The sequence below is a fragment of the Tetrahymena thermophila genome, assembly GCF_000189635.1.
Source record: "Tetrahymena thermophila SB210 genomic scaffold scf_8254667, whole genome shotgun sequence".
NCBI classification, from domain to species: Eukaryota; Ciliophora; class Oligohymenophorea; order Hymenostomatida; family Tetrahymenidae; genus Tetrahymena; species Tetrahymena thermophila.
In genome coordinates, this window is record NW_002476434.1 from 1,463,894 (window position 1) to 1,479,056 (window position 15,163).

General features: G+C 20.1%; 3 protein-coding genes across 3 annotated transcripts; 1 reads left to right on the plus strand and 2 right to left on the minus strand. All coding sequences in view use genetic code 6, as the record gives it.

The window, feature by feature from the left end:
* Positions 1–663: 663 nt before the first annotated feature.
* On the minus strand, positions 664–2,590 carry TTHERM_00037090 (40S ribosomal protein S29). Its single transcript, XM_972017.2, has 2 exons — positions 2,378–2,590; positions 664–1,193 (listed from the first exon to the last, which is right to left on the minus strand). Exons 1-2 carry the CDS (start codon positions 2,534–2,536, stop codon positions 1,185–1,187), a joined length of 168 nt encoding a protein of 55 aa, XP_977110.2. The 5' UTR covers positions 2,537–2,590; the 3' UTR covers positions 664–1,184.
* A 3,523-nt stretch (positions 2,591–6,113) lies between these two features.
* TTHERM_00037110 (CRAL TRIO domain protein) lies at positions 6,114–7,839 on the plus strand (the record flags this gene model as incomplete). Its single annotated transcript, XM_972019.3, has 6 exons — positions 6,114–6,204; positions 6,298–6,439; positions 6,575–6,641; positions 6,798–6,959; positions 7,359–7,747; positions 7,815–7,839. The coding sequence occupies 6 exons, from the start codon at positions 6,114–6,116 to the stop codon at positions 7,837–7,839; spliced, it is 876 nt and encodes a 291-aa protein (XP_977112.2).
* Positions 7,840–11,371: 3,532 nt separating this feature from the next.
* On the minus strand, positions 11,372–14,427 carry TTHERM_00037120 (PX domain protein; the record flags this gene model as incomplete). The annotated part of the gene is made up of 8 exons (XM_972020.2): positions 11,372–11,482; positions 11,670–11,813; positions 11,871–11,947; positions 12,089–12,284; positions 12,348–12,578; positions 12,653–14,134; positions 14,198–14,241; positions 14,295–14,427. 8 exons carry the CDS (start codon positions 14,425–14,427, stop codon positions 11,372–11,374), a joined length of 2,418 nt encoding a protein of 805 aa, XP_977113.2.
* Positions 14,428–15,163: the final 736 nt, after the last annotated feature.

Below are 15,163 nucleotides of genomic sequence, written 5' to 3' on the forward strand. Positions count from 1 at the left end.
ATTTACATAAAAAATATGCTTTCAAATAGAATTAGAATTTTATATTCATTTATCTTATTATATCATAAAATCAAAACCCCAAATAATCAGATTTTTCATTTAAATAATAAACAGAAAATTTTATTAATTTGTTCATTAAACAAACATTTTTTAGCAAAATTATTAAATTGCTTAAAAATAAATAAATCTAACAAGCATTTAATTTTTTATTTTTTAATTAAGAAATATTTTTTTTTTTTTATATTTGTTAAAAATTAATTAATGATGGTTAAATGTCATTTAAATTATTATAAGTTAGCTTTTATTAAAATCTTATGAATAAAAATTTATAGAAACATTATGAATGATTATTTATAAGTTTCTTATGTAATAATATGTATTAAAGAACTAAAAATATAATTTTATTTTGTGTTTAAAATGGTTTTAATTAAAATTATTATTTAAATTTTCAGGATTTATAAATGAAAAATAAATACGAGTTTTTAAATAGCTTTCAATTCATAATCAGATTAAATTTTTATTATATTAATATTAATATAATAGTGCATTGAGATTATTAAATTTATTTTTAATTAAATTATATAAAATAAAATATTTTAATATTTATTTTTTGTAATAATTGGCAAAATAATTTGGTTTTATTAATGAAAAATAAAATATTTTGTTAAGTTGTTTAAGGATACCTTTATAGATAGATAGAAAAATAGATAGAAAGTTTTTATTTATTTATTTATTTCTTTATTTTTACTTTCTAGTGCAAATTGTCTAAAATTGTTAGAAATATTAATGAATAATATTTTGCTTTGTTTTATTTAGTTTAGCTGAATTTTGTTGCATTTTAATATTTAGGAGTGATAAAAATATTTGTGTTTTGTTTTGGTCGAAAATTAATTAATTAATTAATTTAAGAAACATAAATTAATTTATATATACTCCAAGATTAAGATTGAAAAGAGTGGTGAATAAAACAAAGAGAAAGGCTGTTTTTTTGAAATGATTTTGATGAATTAAGTTAGAACAGATTTAAATAAAAAGTTATCTATATGTAATAATATATTATGCAAGTTAGCTTACATAAAGAAGCAATTAGTTAAATTTAAATCTATATTTCTATTATTCACATACAATAGATATATTTTGAGTATATTTTAAATTTTTGCTAATCTCCGTTTACATAAGGTTCTTCATCTGTACTGTTTGTTATAATAATTATCATTAAATTAAAAATAAACTAATATTCAAAAATAAAATCAAAATTATCATTCTAAATGAATTAATGAGTGCTTTCTCACCAAATTGTAAACTAATTATTTTATTTTTCATGCCAAAAAATAAACATCATATCATTCATCACTTTTTAAAAGTCCAACAAACTCATTTTAATTAATGCTTTTGAACAGATTAAGTTAGGATTTAGGATAATCAATTAATTAGAAGTAAATGGAGGAATTAATCATTGAATTGAATTAACTAAAAATTTGAATGCTTTTGATATTAATTGATTGGTTATTATTATTATTTTTTTGTTTCCATTTAGCGAATCCTAAATTATATAAAAATATTATAGGGATTATTGAAATGGTAATTTATTTGTCCATACATAAGTTAATTACTCTATGCAGAGAATAATATATGCGGTATGGATTTACTTATTTTTTTATTCTACTTCTTTCAAATAAATAGCTAATTCTAATGATTTATTTTGTGCATTCTACTTCCTTTTAGTTATTATTATTGATTCTATATAATTTGCTATTTTATCTTATTATTTTTATCCTCTACTTAGTCCTTTTTTGCTTGCTTAACTCTGTTCCTTGATTTTTTCTGTAATAAATAAATCAAATTATTATTTTTCTTTAAAAGAATACATGCATGCATGAAACTTTATTTCATTTCTTTTTTACTTAAGTCAGTACTACACTCATTCTAAAAGCTAAGTACTTCAGTTTAAGAAGCTAGTAAAGGCTCTTTCTTTAACTCAAACCTTGATTTAATCTATGGATTGTCATTCGGTTTTTTAATCCTTTCATAATTGTTTATTTATACTCAATCAAGCTAACAATTTAGCTTAATTAAAGTAGATTTTCTTAAAGTTAATTTATTTGGAATTAACTTTTTGGCTGATCGATTCATTAATCAATTGTTTTTTATTTATTTGTTGGACGATTTTAAAATGTTTACAGCTTTAATAAGGCCGATAATTCTAATAATTAGACAAACTATGGCACTACTTAAATTCTATTATTAACTTTATCTATTAATACTTGATGGTAATTAATTTAGTAAAACGTTTTGGTAATTGACACTCATTGAATGATAATTTATTGATCGATTAAAATTAAATATGATTGATTAAATTGCTATTGCTATATGTTACCTTGACGAAACCAATGTGAGGAGCTTATTCTCTGAAGCATCTTCTGCAAGTCATCATTTCATACTTGGTGATAAGACCTTATCTGGCACCACAAACTCTGCATTCCTTAGAGTCTTTACCGTAGTTTCTGGGGTGAGTTCTCCACAATTTGTTAGGCATTTTGAATTGGTGTTAAAATATGTGATTATTGTCTTTTTTCTTAGTTTTTTTCTTAATAAATTCTTAATTATTTCAAGCAGCTCTTTTCTCAAGTAAAAATTTAGTTGTATCTTTTACCCTGTTAAATTTGCCTTTTTCCCTTCTTTGTTATCCTTTAATCTCGTTTTAACCTATTGCTTTTTTTTACTTTTTCATTTACTTTTTATCATTTATTTAAACAAAAGCAGTCTGCCATTCCATTCATTCTTAGCTTAGATATGTATTTCTTAAAGCTTTCTCCATTCATTTTTTAAACTTTTTAATGATTTTCTTTATTTTTATTCTGCTCCAAAAAAACCTATTTTAAAAATAATTATTTAAAATTGGTTAATTAATTCAAAAAAAAAAAATTATTTTTTAATATTTAATTTTTTTAATTTAATTAATTAATTTTATTTTTTAAAAGATTATCATTTATTTTAATCTAAATAAATATTTTAATAAAAAAATAAAAAATAAATTTAATTTTCTAAGGCTAAAAAAAATGTTTCTTAGAACTATTTTTAAATAAAATAGAATTTCTTTTTATAAAAACAAAGTTTATTTAATCAAGAGATAAAAAAGTTAGCCATCAATAAATATTATTAGTAAATTTAATAAGAAATAATAATTCAATAACTTGTAGTTTTGATGATTATCTTATAATTAAATATTTAACGATTAAAAGAAATACAAAGCGCTTCTCAAATAGTAAATAATACAAAATGAGAACAATAAAAAAACAATAATATTTTAAAGTCAGTTAAATAAAATAAAAATCATATTTATTAGCTTTTAAAAGTTTTTAATCCTTGCTTCTCTACCTTACAGAATCTTTGCACCATACAATAGTTTTTAAAAAGTTTCAAGATAATATTAAACATCATATACGCAAAGTTATTTACAGGCAAATATTATTACTGTTAATTCTGCCTAATTTCTGTAGTAGAATATTTGATGTTTTTAAAGCTAAAATAAGTTAGATTTTTTCTTTTAGCTACTAATAAAATGTTATTAACTAATGATAATTCTCTTTACCTTTAAAATTTTGTATTCCTTGGAGATAAATTTTTACAATAGATCTTATCAATAATTTAAGAAAAATAGTATTAATCTAATTTTAAAATCTCTCTTTTTTTATTCATTTTGTCCTAGGTAAAACCTACATAAACCATTTTACAGTTTAACAAAATAATGGATTCTATCAAAATATATCACATTTATTTATTACTAAAAACTCAAATTGTTCATCTCTCTTTTCCAACTAGAAGCTAAAAACATTTATCTAAATTATTACTTAATAAAAAAATTAACGAACTAAAATCAATAAAAAATAAAAAGAAAAAGAAATTAATATAAAACTTGATAAAACATTCAAAGTAATATTTTAAAAAATACAAAAAAGAAATAATAATTTTCTAAATTTCATGAAATTAATACATATTTTATTTTATTATTATTTGAAAACTGTACTATTACATAGTTCATCAAATAGAAATTATGAATTGACCTTATTAAAATAATTCCCTTTCTTTCTTTCTTTCTAATATTATTTTTAATAACAACTGCTCTAATATTATAAAACTATCTGTATTAATAAGAATAGCTTATACATTTATTATCAACTACTAAGTATTATAAGATACTAAACTGCAAACCAAGTTTTTAATAAATATTTGAGAATTTTCTTTATCAATTTCCCACAAAAACTCTTTTAATAATATAGGAATAATCAAGTGTATATGCTTAAGCCCATTAGTAAATTTAACTTAGGCAATAAATAGAGTAAACATCAATTTGTTAAATGCATCATGTTCTATTTAAAATATTTTAAATATGTTTTATGACATATTAAATCAGTTTTATTGATTTTTTCTTTTACATGTCCATAAATTACAGAAAATCAAATTAAACAAAATGTTGGTGAAGTTTATGATTCAGAATTAGATGATGGTTTAGATAAAAATAAATTTTAATATTAACTTTTAAAATGAGGATTAATTAATTTTCTTATTAGATTTTCATTTATTTTTTCTAAACATTATTATACTAAATAAAATTGAGAATTTTATTTGCAATTTTTGCTAAAATTTAATTGCTGCTTTCATTTTTAAAAATAAAATTATTTAATTATTAATTAGGAATTATATTTATTACTAGCAAATTTAAATACAAAAATTAATTAATAAATAAAAATTTGTTTTTTGAAAAAATTAATTATTACATAAAATATTATTTTTTCATTTTTAATAATAAAAATTTTTAAATTAGATTAACATTTTATAAAAATAAATAAAATAATCACAAATTTAAAATCAAGGTTTTATATTTCATTTTATATGAAATTTATTGTTTTGATAATTTTCTAACAATTTCATTTTTAAAAATAATTTTTTTTAATTTCAAAAAATTATTAGAATTTTGATAAAACTTTGTTTATAAAAATATTTAAAATTTTTTCATTGAAAGAGTTGAATTTTATTTATATATTTATTGTCTTAGTTTTAATAAAAATAAGATATCCTTTTTATTTAAAAAAAGAAATAGATAAAAAAAGGAAGTAATATTTTAACATCTCATCTAAAATTTAAAATTGATAAATGAAAATAAATACATTTTTAAGTTATTAAAAATATTTGTAAGTGAAAAATAAAATTTAAAAAAGAAAAATCTTTTTTTATTTTTGATTCTCAAAAAAAACAAATTAAATATATAAATTTCTATTTTATTAGGTAAATATTACTAACACTTGCTGACTAAATCCATATTTAAAATAACTTAGAAAATATTAAATTTTTAATAACTAAGATGTAATAATTTTAGATATTACTATTTATAAACCAATTAATCTATTTTAGAATAAATCTATTGTGATTGTTTGTTTATCTTCCTTCACATTTTAATTTTAGAATTATTGAATTTGTAAATATTAAATTAGAATATTTTATGATTTATTTTGAAGAAAAATTTAAATTCTAAGATTTGATAGAAGGGTTGTAAATTATTATTTTTATGTAATAAAAAGTTTAACCGTTTTATATGTTTGTATAATTTAGTGAAATAAAAGAGAAAAAATTAAAATAGCACTTATATTTTTTACCTGAATCAAGAAATTTAAGTTAATTTTGTTTGTTTGTTTTATTTATTTATTTATTTTTAATTTTATTTTATTGCATTAAGGAGATAGCGCATCAATCTCTGTTTGATTATTTGTTAAAAATTTTTGATAACTCAAGCAGGTAATTGAGAAAAAAAGTATGAGTAAATTATTGTGACACGAATCGAATTTCATGAAATAGAATGAGAAATATTGAAATTTCAAAACAATTTATTTCAATTAATTAACTTTGATTGCTGACTGGTTCTATTCCAAGACTTCCTATGAAGTTACTAATTTTTAATAGTGTATCTTACTCGGCGCTACTTTATATTTGCAAACAATTAAATAATATATATTTAATTTTGATTGAAAAAAATTTAATTTTTCTTTAATTTATCCAAAAAAAAGAAAGAGAAGCATCAAATAAGCTTTCATTCATCAAAAACATATCAGAAAGAAATGGAAGAAGTTAAAAATATTGATCCAGCTGTTGGATTCGACCCTTCTTATTTAAGACCTCCTGCAGATTATGTCAACATCAAGCACGAAGGTATATAAATAATTCTATTTTCATCTACTAATTAACAAATAAGAAGATTTATTGCATTTTTAAACTCACTATTCATATCTCTCCTTTAAATAGATAAATATATTCTCCATGGTGAAGGAAAGAAGGCAGGTAGAAAAATTTATCATAATACTCAATTCTCTGCTTTTGAGTAGTAAGGTATTGCTCAATTCAAGTAGGTATTAGAAAAAGACTAAGAAATCAAACTTCCAAGCGAGTAAAATTTGTTTAGTTTGATTTGATTACAAGGATGAATCTTTAAAAATATTTTGAGATGATTGTTTTAATTATTTGATGACCAAATCCAAATTTTTAAAAATTATTCATTTAATTATAATATTTTTTTAAACAGTTGGACTGATGTTGATAACTTAAAGATGTGCTACAGTGCCAGATTCGATATGTAAAAATGCATTAAGGTAATTAGCCTTTTTTCAATATTTTTGAAAAACGCATCAAGAATATTTTAAAAGAAAATAAGGAAAATATTAAATGGTGTTTAATATAAATAAATAACAAATTATATAAAGCTCGCAGTTGTAAAAATATTAAAATCTGTTTTATAAATAAAATAGCAAACAAAAGAACACATTGCCTGGAGAAACGATGTTGATATGCACACAATTGACGAAGAATCTAAGAAGTTATTAGAAAGTGGCTTCGTTTATCTCCTTGGTAGAGATAAATAATACCGTCCTGTTGTTGTTCTTGACTGTACTAAAATTAATGTTAAAAAGGTAAAAGCGATATTAAAATAATTAATTTAGCAAGCTAAAAAGTTTTTGCATAAGTTAGTTAGCATGCAGCAAGCCCTTTGAAATGCTTTAAAGTTTCTCTAATGAAATAGAAATAATTATATTTTACTTTAAAAGTATAAATCAATCAAAGAATTAATTTCAGGGTTTTAATTAAAAGTGAGTAGTTAATAAATAAACGAATGCAAATAGAATAAATTAAAAAATAGAAGATAAAACTAAATAAAAAAATTTTTTAGATTTAAATAAATAACTCACTTAATACTTAATGCAATCAAAAAATTTATTTCAAATAAATAAATTTTTAATAATTTTAGCAAAAGCATTTATTTAGTTAGCATTTTCCTTAATCTTAAATTAATCTTTTATCAATAAAAACAGCAAGGTGAAAAGAATGTTATGAGAGCTCTCTGCGTTTTATAAGACATGATTAAAAAGTATATGTTCGTCAATTACCATATTGAAAATTGGGTTTTCATTATTGATACTGGTGGTATGGGTCTTTTCGATCTCCCCATTAATGCTTTGAAAATGATTATAGGTGCTATGTCTATTAATTATTGTGCATGTATGGATAAGGTTTTCATTCTCAATCCTAGTTTTGGTTTAAATGCTTCTTGGAGTGTTGTCAGTGCTATGATGGATCATGAAAGTGCCGAAAAAATTACAATGCTTAAAAAAGATAAATATCCTAAAATACTTGAAAAGATTCCTGCTGAAATGTTAGAATAAAAGTTTGGTGGTAAAGTCCCTAATGTAACTTAATTTTGGTAAATAATCTATTTATTTAATCAAATTTACTTTATTTATCTTATTTTAATTTAATTAATTTATTAGGCCACCTGTCGATATCTACCACTGAAATAATTGTTATTTTTTATTTAGTATTTTATTATTATTAAGAAAATTTCTTGTTAAAATATCTATCTGTCTATCTATTTGTCTCTAAAATGCGCTTCATTAAAGTCTCTTCATAAATTAATAAATAAATAATTTTTTTTTTAAAATATGAAATTAAAATAAAATAAATTCAAAAAAAATTAATTTGAATAATTTTCAAAAAACCTTTCATATTCATAATTATTATTTCTTTATCATCTTTTTACATTTTAATATAATAGATATGCTGAAAATCAATAAATATTTTTTTAAAAACTAAAATAAAAACTTATTCACTAATACTATGCTGAGATGTAAAAATTCAAAAAAGCATATTTAATCAGCTAATTAGTGATTTGTGGTAGATAAAAATAATTACAAATAATATGTTTGACCACTCACTTAAAAAAGTATTATTTTAATTTAAATCTTGTTTAAAAGTGATATTTAAAGGAAATTAAATTCTGTTGTAATTTTATATAGATTTTAATTTAAACATTGTAACTTTTATTAAATAAATATATTTATTTTAAGTAAATTTGTAAAATATTTGTCAAAAAGTAATTATTCTTTTCAAAAATAATTAGAAATAAAAACTAAATTAATAATCAATTCAATTTTTTTAAGAATAGATTTATATTTTTTATGTTAATATATAAGTTGATTTTAATAATAATAATTTTTGCATTCATTATTTTTATTTATTTTATTAATGTGCTTAATTCAAAAAATTCATATTTATCTGGAAGAATTTAATAATAAATGATTTTTATAATAAATTTTTTAAAACAAGATGGTTTCTGATTAAAGCATTGCATATATTTTAACTTTTATTAAAATATATCTCTTTATTTTATAGAGTTCAATAAAGAATTTTACATAAAATTTTATTTGTATATTAAAAAGTAAATGTAAATATTAATATTATATTAGATCTATTTGTGCTTAATTTAATAAATAAATGAAATATTTCTTTTGAAAAAATATTAATTATTTCTAATATTTTTTTGGGGGGAATCATAATTAAATATAAAGTTATGACTTTGAAAAATAAATCAAATCAAAAATTAAAGTCTAAAGACTAATAAAAAAAAATATATAATTAATAACAAAAATAAATTTGAAAAACAGAGGAAAAAATAATTAATAATTAAGAAACAAGTTATATCTAAATGTTTATTTTCTCCAAAATTTACAAAAGTTTTTAAAACCTTGATATAGTTAATCTATTTTGACCAAAGATGAATAAACTCCATCTTGGTCAAAGCGAGAGTTAAATTAATCATATAGATTAAACTATTTACGATTCAATAAGTTTTTAATGATACATGGAGAAGACTAAATATTTGTATGATATAAATTGTATAATCAGATTTTAATCTGTGGAACTATCAAAACAAAATAAAAAAACCCTTAAATCTATACTCAAAGAAGATAGAAAAATTCTCTTTTAGAATCAAATATATAAAAAGTATTTTTTAAACCTAGGAAATTTTCAGACATGCTAAAATCTCGATATAATCTCAATCTCCATAAACGAAAAATGATTTAAGAAAGAACAGACAGACAGCACCTTATCACAAAAAAATAAAAAGAAAGATAATAAAAGAATAAATAAAATTTTTAAATAATAAAGGAAAAAAAGAAAATATAAAAGAAATTAGTTAATTAAGAAAATATAAACTATTAATAAAAGAATAAACTAAACTAAAAAACAAACAAATTAAAAATTAAAACAATAACATAACATTAAAAAATACAGATAGAATTCATGCCATTTTTAAATTATAAAATCCTAAAGATAAAATCATAATATTCACACAAAAAATCAAACCAGCTTTTATTAAGATAAACATAAAATAATCAAAATTAATTTAAATGTTTTCTCAATTTTCTTCATAATTTTTAATTGAAAACAGTTTCTGCTTTATTTATCATACTTTTTTGATATTTCAATGAATGAGTAAATAAATATGGTTTAAAAATGATATTATATATCTCTTGTTCATTTAAGACTTTTAATAGCAATTCTTAAAGAAAATAACTACTATTTTATCCTATCAAAAACATACCAAAAAAATTATTGTAGAAAATGTCTCAACCAACCTCATCACCATTTTAATCGCGAAAATTTGATTTATTTATCATGTTTTTAATTTTGTTTAAATAAAAACTTATTTGTTTTTGGCTTTTAAGAAGCATAAAAAAATATGGTTTAAAATGCCTTCATATAATACTTTTAAAAACAGATAATTAAAAATACTTCTTTGTAATATTAAATTACTTTTTACTATAATAATTGATCAAATATTTCCATTTTTTTTAAACATTTCTAAAAAATTTTTAATTTCTTTTTAATGAATTCAATTTTTTATAAAAAACAGTTGTGTATTAATTAGATTATCTAATTTTAAATATTTTACTCCTTAATAAATTCAGAGATAAAGGATTTATAATTTTTAAAATGACTAATTATTGTTTTAATGAAATTAAATTCAGTTTTACTAAAAATAAATAAAAAAGCGTTAAGATTCTAAATAATATATTTATTTTAGATAGTATATTTTAGATAAATTCTATTAATATTTTTTTCAAATTTAACTTAATTTCATGTTATGATCTTAATTGTGAAATATCAAAGCCAGCATAAATTGGAAATATCTGAGATATTTATTAATTTATGTTCCTTATTTATCTATTTATAAATTAAAAAAAAATATTTGTAATTTCTTTATCAAAAAATTAAGAAAGTTTTTCAGTAGTTTAATATATTATTTTCTTAATTTAATTTATTTGAAATGTGTAGATAGATTTGTTTTTTTATATAAATAATTTAATATATCTTTGAATGTGATAAAAAACTTTCAAATAAATTAAATTATTAATATTCTATTAAAATTTGTTTTTGATTAATTTAGAAAATGTTTTTTTATAGCTTGCTAAAAAAGATTCTAAATTTGATTTTTATAAAGTAAATATTTATGTATAATAATTTAATGAAAAATGACTATGTTTAAATCATGCTTTTATCATCAATTTGTTTTTATTAACAAATAAATCATAACTCAATAAAATTTTATTGATAAATATTAAACAAATATTAAACATTCTTGATGGATTTTAGCTAATATTTTTATTATCTTAATTTTTTAGAAAAAAATTAAATTATGAATAAAGATTAAAAATAAAGATAAATAAATCTTTTAATAAAAAATCAATTAAAAATAGAAAAGAATGATAAAAGCAGATTAGGTAAAAAAAGTTTGCGAATTCCTTAGTTTTTTATAGATGACCTTATCAGGTTGCTTCACATCGGTTTCAGGATTAGTTTTTAAAATTTCAACACAGGAAAAGCAAAATAATTTTATCTGAAAATATATTCAAATTATAAAAATAAATTTGAAAGTGTATCATAAATAACAATTAATAATCAATCATTTATTTATTGGTTTACAAAAACCTATAAAAATATGAACAATACATACTAGCTTAATCGAATAAATTAATTTAAATTATCAATTTATTTTTTTCATCATATCTATTTTTAAAGGACCCATCTTCTTCCCTTAACAAGACTGCTTCACCAGCTCTAAAGATTTTAAAACATCTTGCCAAAACAGCTTCATCTTTTTTAATAAATTTAATTTAATCATAAAAAACTTGATAAAAAACAAACCGTTAAAATTAAAAAATTAGAAAATTTTCGAAAATTATTTAGAAAGAAATGAAAGTAAATAATTAAAAAAATAAACAAAAAAATTGTTAGTGTAGAAAGAAAAAATTATAAAATTAAAAATAAAACATCTAATCTACCTCTGATTAAAAGCATTAGGAAAGATTAGCGTACATTCCAAATTCATTAGCGTAAGACCTAGATTTATCATAAAACTAGCTTGTTATTTACTTATCCAATTAGTAGGTGTAAAATGCAATCTAATCTTTCAAAACTTCTGGCTCCTTTAATCATAATTTGATGATTTTTTATTTCAAATATATATATAATTTAATTTTTACTTTAGAAGGGGCATCTATTGATTCATTACCATTAGAGGAAAATGTTTTTTTTAAACTATTGAGCATACTTTTGTTACCTAAAATAATATTTTTAAATATCAAATTAGATTTTTATTTTAAATTCTTATTTATTTATTTATTTTTATAAAACTCATAAAATAAACATTTATTGATATTTGTTTGCTTAAGCATTAAATTAAAAATATTTCGTGTATTACTTATCTTTTTTGAATATTCGTCTTACATCTGAGTTTTTAACTTTGAAAGTGTTTTAATTGAAAAGTTATTTTCTTTTTAGAATTTGAAAAAATGGTAGTAGTGGTTCTCTATGCTTCTAATTTGATCTTTTATGCTATTTGCCTGCATCATATTTATGTTATTCATAATTTTATACGTATCAAGAATTTAATCAAACTAAATTTTGTATTATTAAAAGTCATTTTTATAAAGTGTGAGATTATTTATGAATTATTTTACTTATATATTGTTGTGGTTTTATACTTGCTGCTTGAAATGAATAGTGTTTTGGTAAATGTTGGTAAAGGTTGAACCTATATCGAAGAGAGTATTTGACACAACTTATAATTAACTCATCAAGTCTTTTGAGAGCTTTTTCAGTCTTTTATAGTAACCATCATTTACATCTAAGTAAGTGTTTAGAGCTTCGTCAACTAATTTGCTTTCTAATTTACTGTAATCTAATCTGACCTAAATTAATTAAAATATTACAAAGTTAAATTCTTTTTTTCTATGTGTTTTGAATTATAAATTAATCTTTTTACGAAGCCATCATGATTTAGAATATAAGCAATGTTCTTTGGTTTAGGAAATTTATCTGATTCTTTAATTTTTTCTTTGTATATTTTGTCATCAGTTATAGAAAGGAAATCTAAAATGAACTTGCTGTTCTTTAAATCTTTATTTTAAACCAATAAGTTTAGAAAATGCTCTAAGTATGTTTTTCTGTTCTTTTCTTGCTTTTCTGTTTTTATTTTCTTGGCTTAAATCAATTTAGGGATAACAATTCCAGGATACATTTTTGTCAAAATAGCTTAGAGCCATTAGAAATCTTCTAATTTTCTGTTAACTTCCCATCCAAAAGGTTTAGTTTGTATTACATAATAGGTGGTAACTGATCCAAAGAGACCAGACTATACTTATTTAATATTTGATATATAAACATTAACTTGTTTCTTTGTTGAAATTAAGCTTTAGCCCAATCTTTTGCATTGAATTTTAATAATATTATTGCTTTCAATAACTTCTGGCTATTATCCTGCACTGTACACGTTAAGTTATTTCAAAGTCTTAAAATCATTTGCTTTAAACTCCTCCATTTATTTTTAAAATTCTATTTCTTGCAACTAAGAGCTATCAACTGAAGCATTACTACTGCTTTTTTTCTCTCTAACATCAGCTTGATTATTTGCTGTCCCATTATCTATTGTATTTGATGCAGAGCTTCTGTTTCTTGTAACAGCTGCATTTTGGTCATTCTAAACACTGGAATCTTCTTTTATTTTACTTGTCACTTACTAAACTTGCTATTGATTTTCTTTACTTGAGATCGAATTTTTTTTTATCTAATCAGCTTGATCTTAATTGCTTTCTTTTTAAGGATTCTACTTGTCAAATGAATCAAAGCCAACATATTAAAAGGGATCTTATACTTAACTAGAAACCTAATTGCTTTATATATTTTGAGCTTGAACTTTATTGTCAGAAAAATCTGGCATTTGCCAAATGTTGGATTGGAAATCATTATTTGGAGTAGATACTAGGTTTTACTGAAATTTTTCAAATGCTATATCCGTAGAAGATCTGTCTCTAATACTATTTTCATTGCCTGGGCTCACTAACTACTTTTAGCATTGAATTACATCAAATTTTTCAAAGAGATCCTCTTCATGCTCTTCTTCTTATCCATTTATATGAGAATTAGCAAGATGCTCTTCATTATGTTAGTTATTTTATATTTCCTCGCTTTAGTTCTATGTGATTTCTTCTTAGACTTATTGTTATTCATATTAAATTTCATTTTATTGATCTTCTTGATTATCTTACTAAAAATCTTCATTATGATCTGCTTAATTATCATGCAACTATTCTTCAATATGATCTACTTCCTAAAATTGCTCATACTAGCCTTCATTTTGCTACTAGTAAATATTGTAATTCTCATCATATGCTACCTGTTAAGATAATTCATTTTATTCTCTTTATTCATCCAATGTTTTTGCCTACCTTTGAAAGTTTTTTACTATCTAAATATTAAAAAATGTTAAATTTTAGTCACTGCTAAAAATAAAAAAAGAAAATTTATTTACCAACTTCAACTCTAAAAAATCTAACTTATCTATATCTATATGAACTGTTTAAAAATGATTTTAGAAAGATGCTTATTTTTAATTAAAATATTTTTACTTTCTCCACCAAAATTAGCACTCATCATAGATTCTCTGCAAAAATTCTCAAATTCATTTTAATCATAGTTCTTATCTAAGATTTCTTTGCATAAGTACTTCTACTTCTTCTCTCTTTCTTATTCTATATCCATTTTACCTTGTTATACTACTTGATTGTTAGTAATGAAGACTATATTTGTTAAATATCTTATTTCAACCTTTCTTAAAAAATACTTTATTATTTTATTTAATAATAATATTAGTAATTGAAGTGTTTGTGAAATTAATTTATTTTGTTCCTAAATTTTTGTTCACAACTTTTATCAAAGGTTATTTATCACGTAAAATAAATAATTTAAATTTATTTAAATTACATAGACCTTAATTAGCTAATTAATATTCATAAAAAATATTTCATTTTACAATTCTCAGTAAGCAGTGTAAATTTATATTTAAAAATTTAAGCTCATACTAAAACTATTCTAATATGTCATTAATTAAAATTTACTTAAAATTTGATTTTAAAATAAACCTTAAAATATTTTAAACTGAATTTTTTGTAATTTTTGTTAAATTGTTGGTACCAAAATTAAATGCTAATAATATTGTTAAAATATTAAAAAATTAAAAATTGTGAAAGAAAATAAATAGAGTATTTTAAATATTTAAGTTAAATATTTTTTTGAAGAATAGATTGACCAAAAGAAGAAGAATTAATTTTTAAATTATTAAATGTTTTTCATATGATAAATATAAAAAACTAAGTTAAATTTTTGTACTTAAATTATATTTTGTAAAGTTAAATGCATTTTTTATTCAACTAATTTAAAAGTAAATATTTACTTTACATAAATTCATACTTGAAATAGAAATTTATTACTATATTTT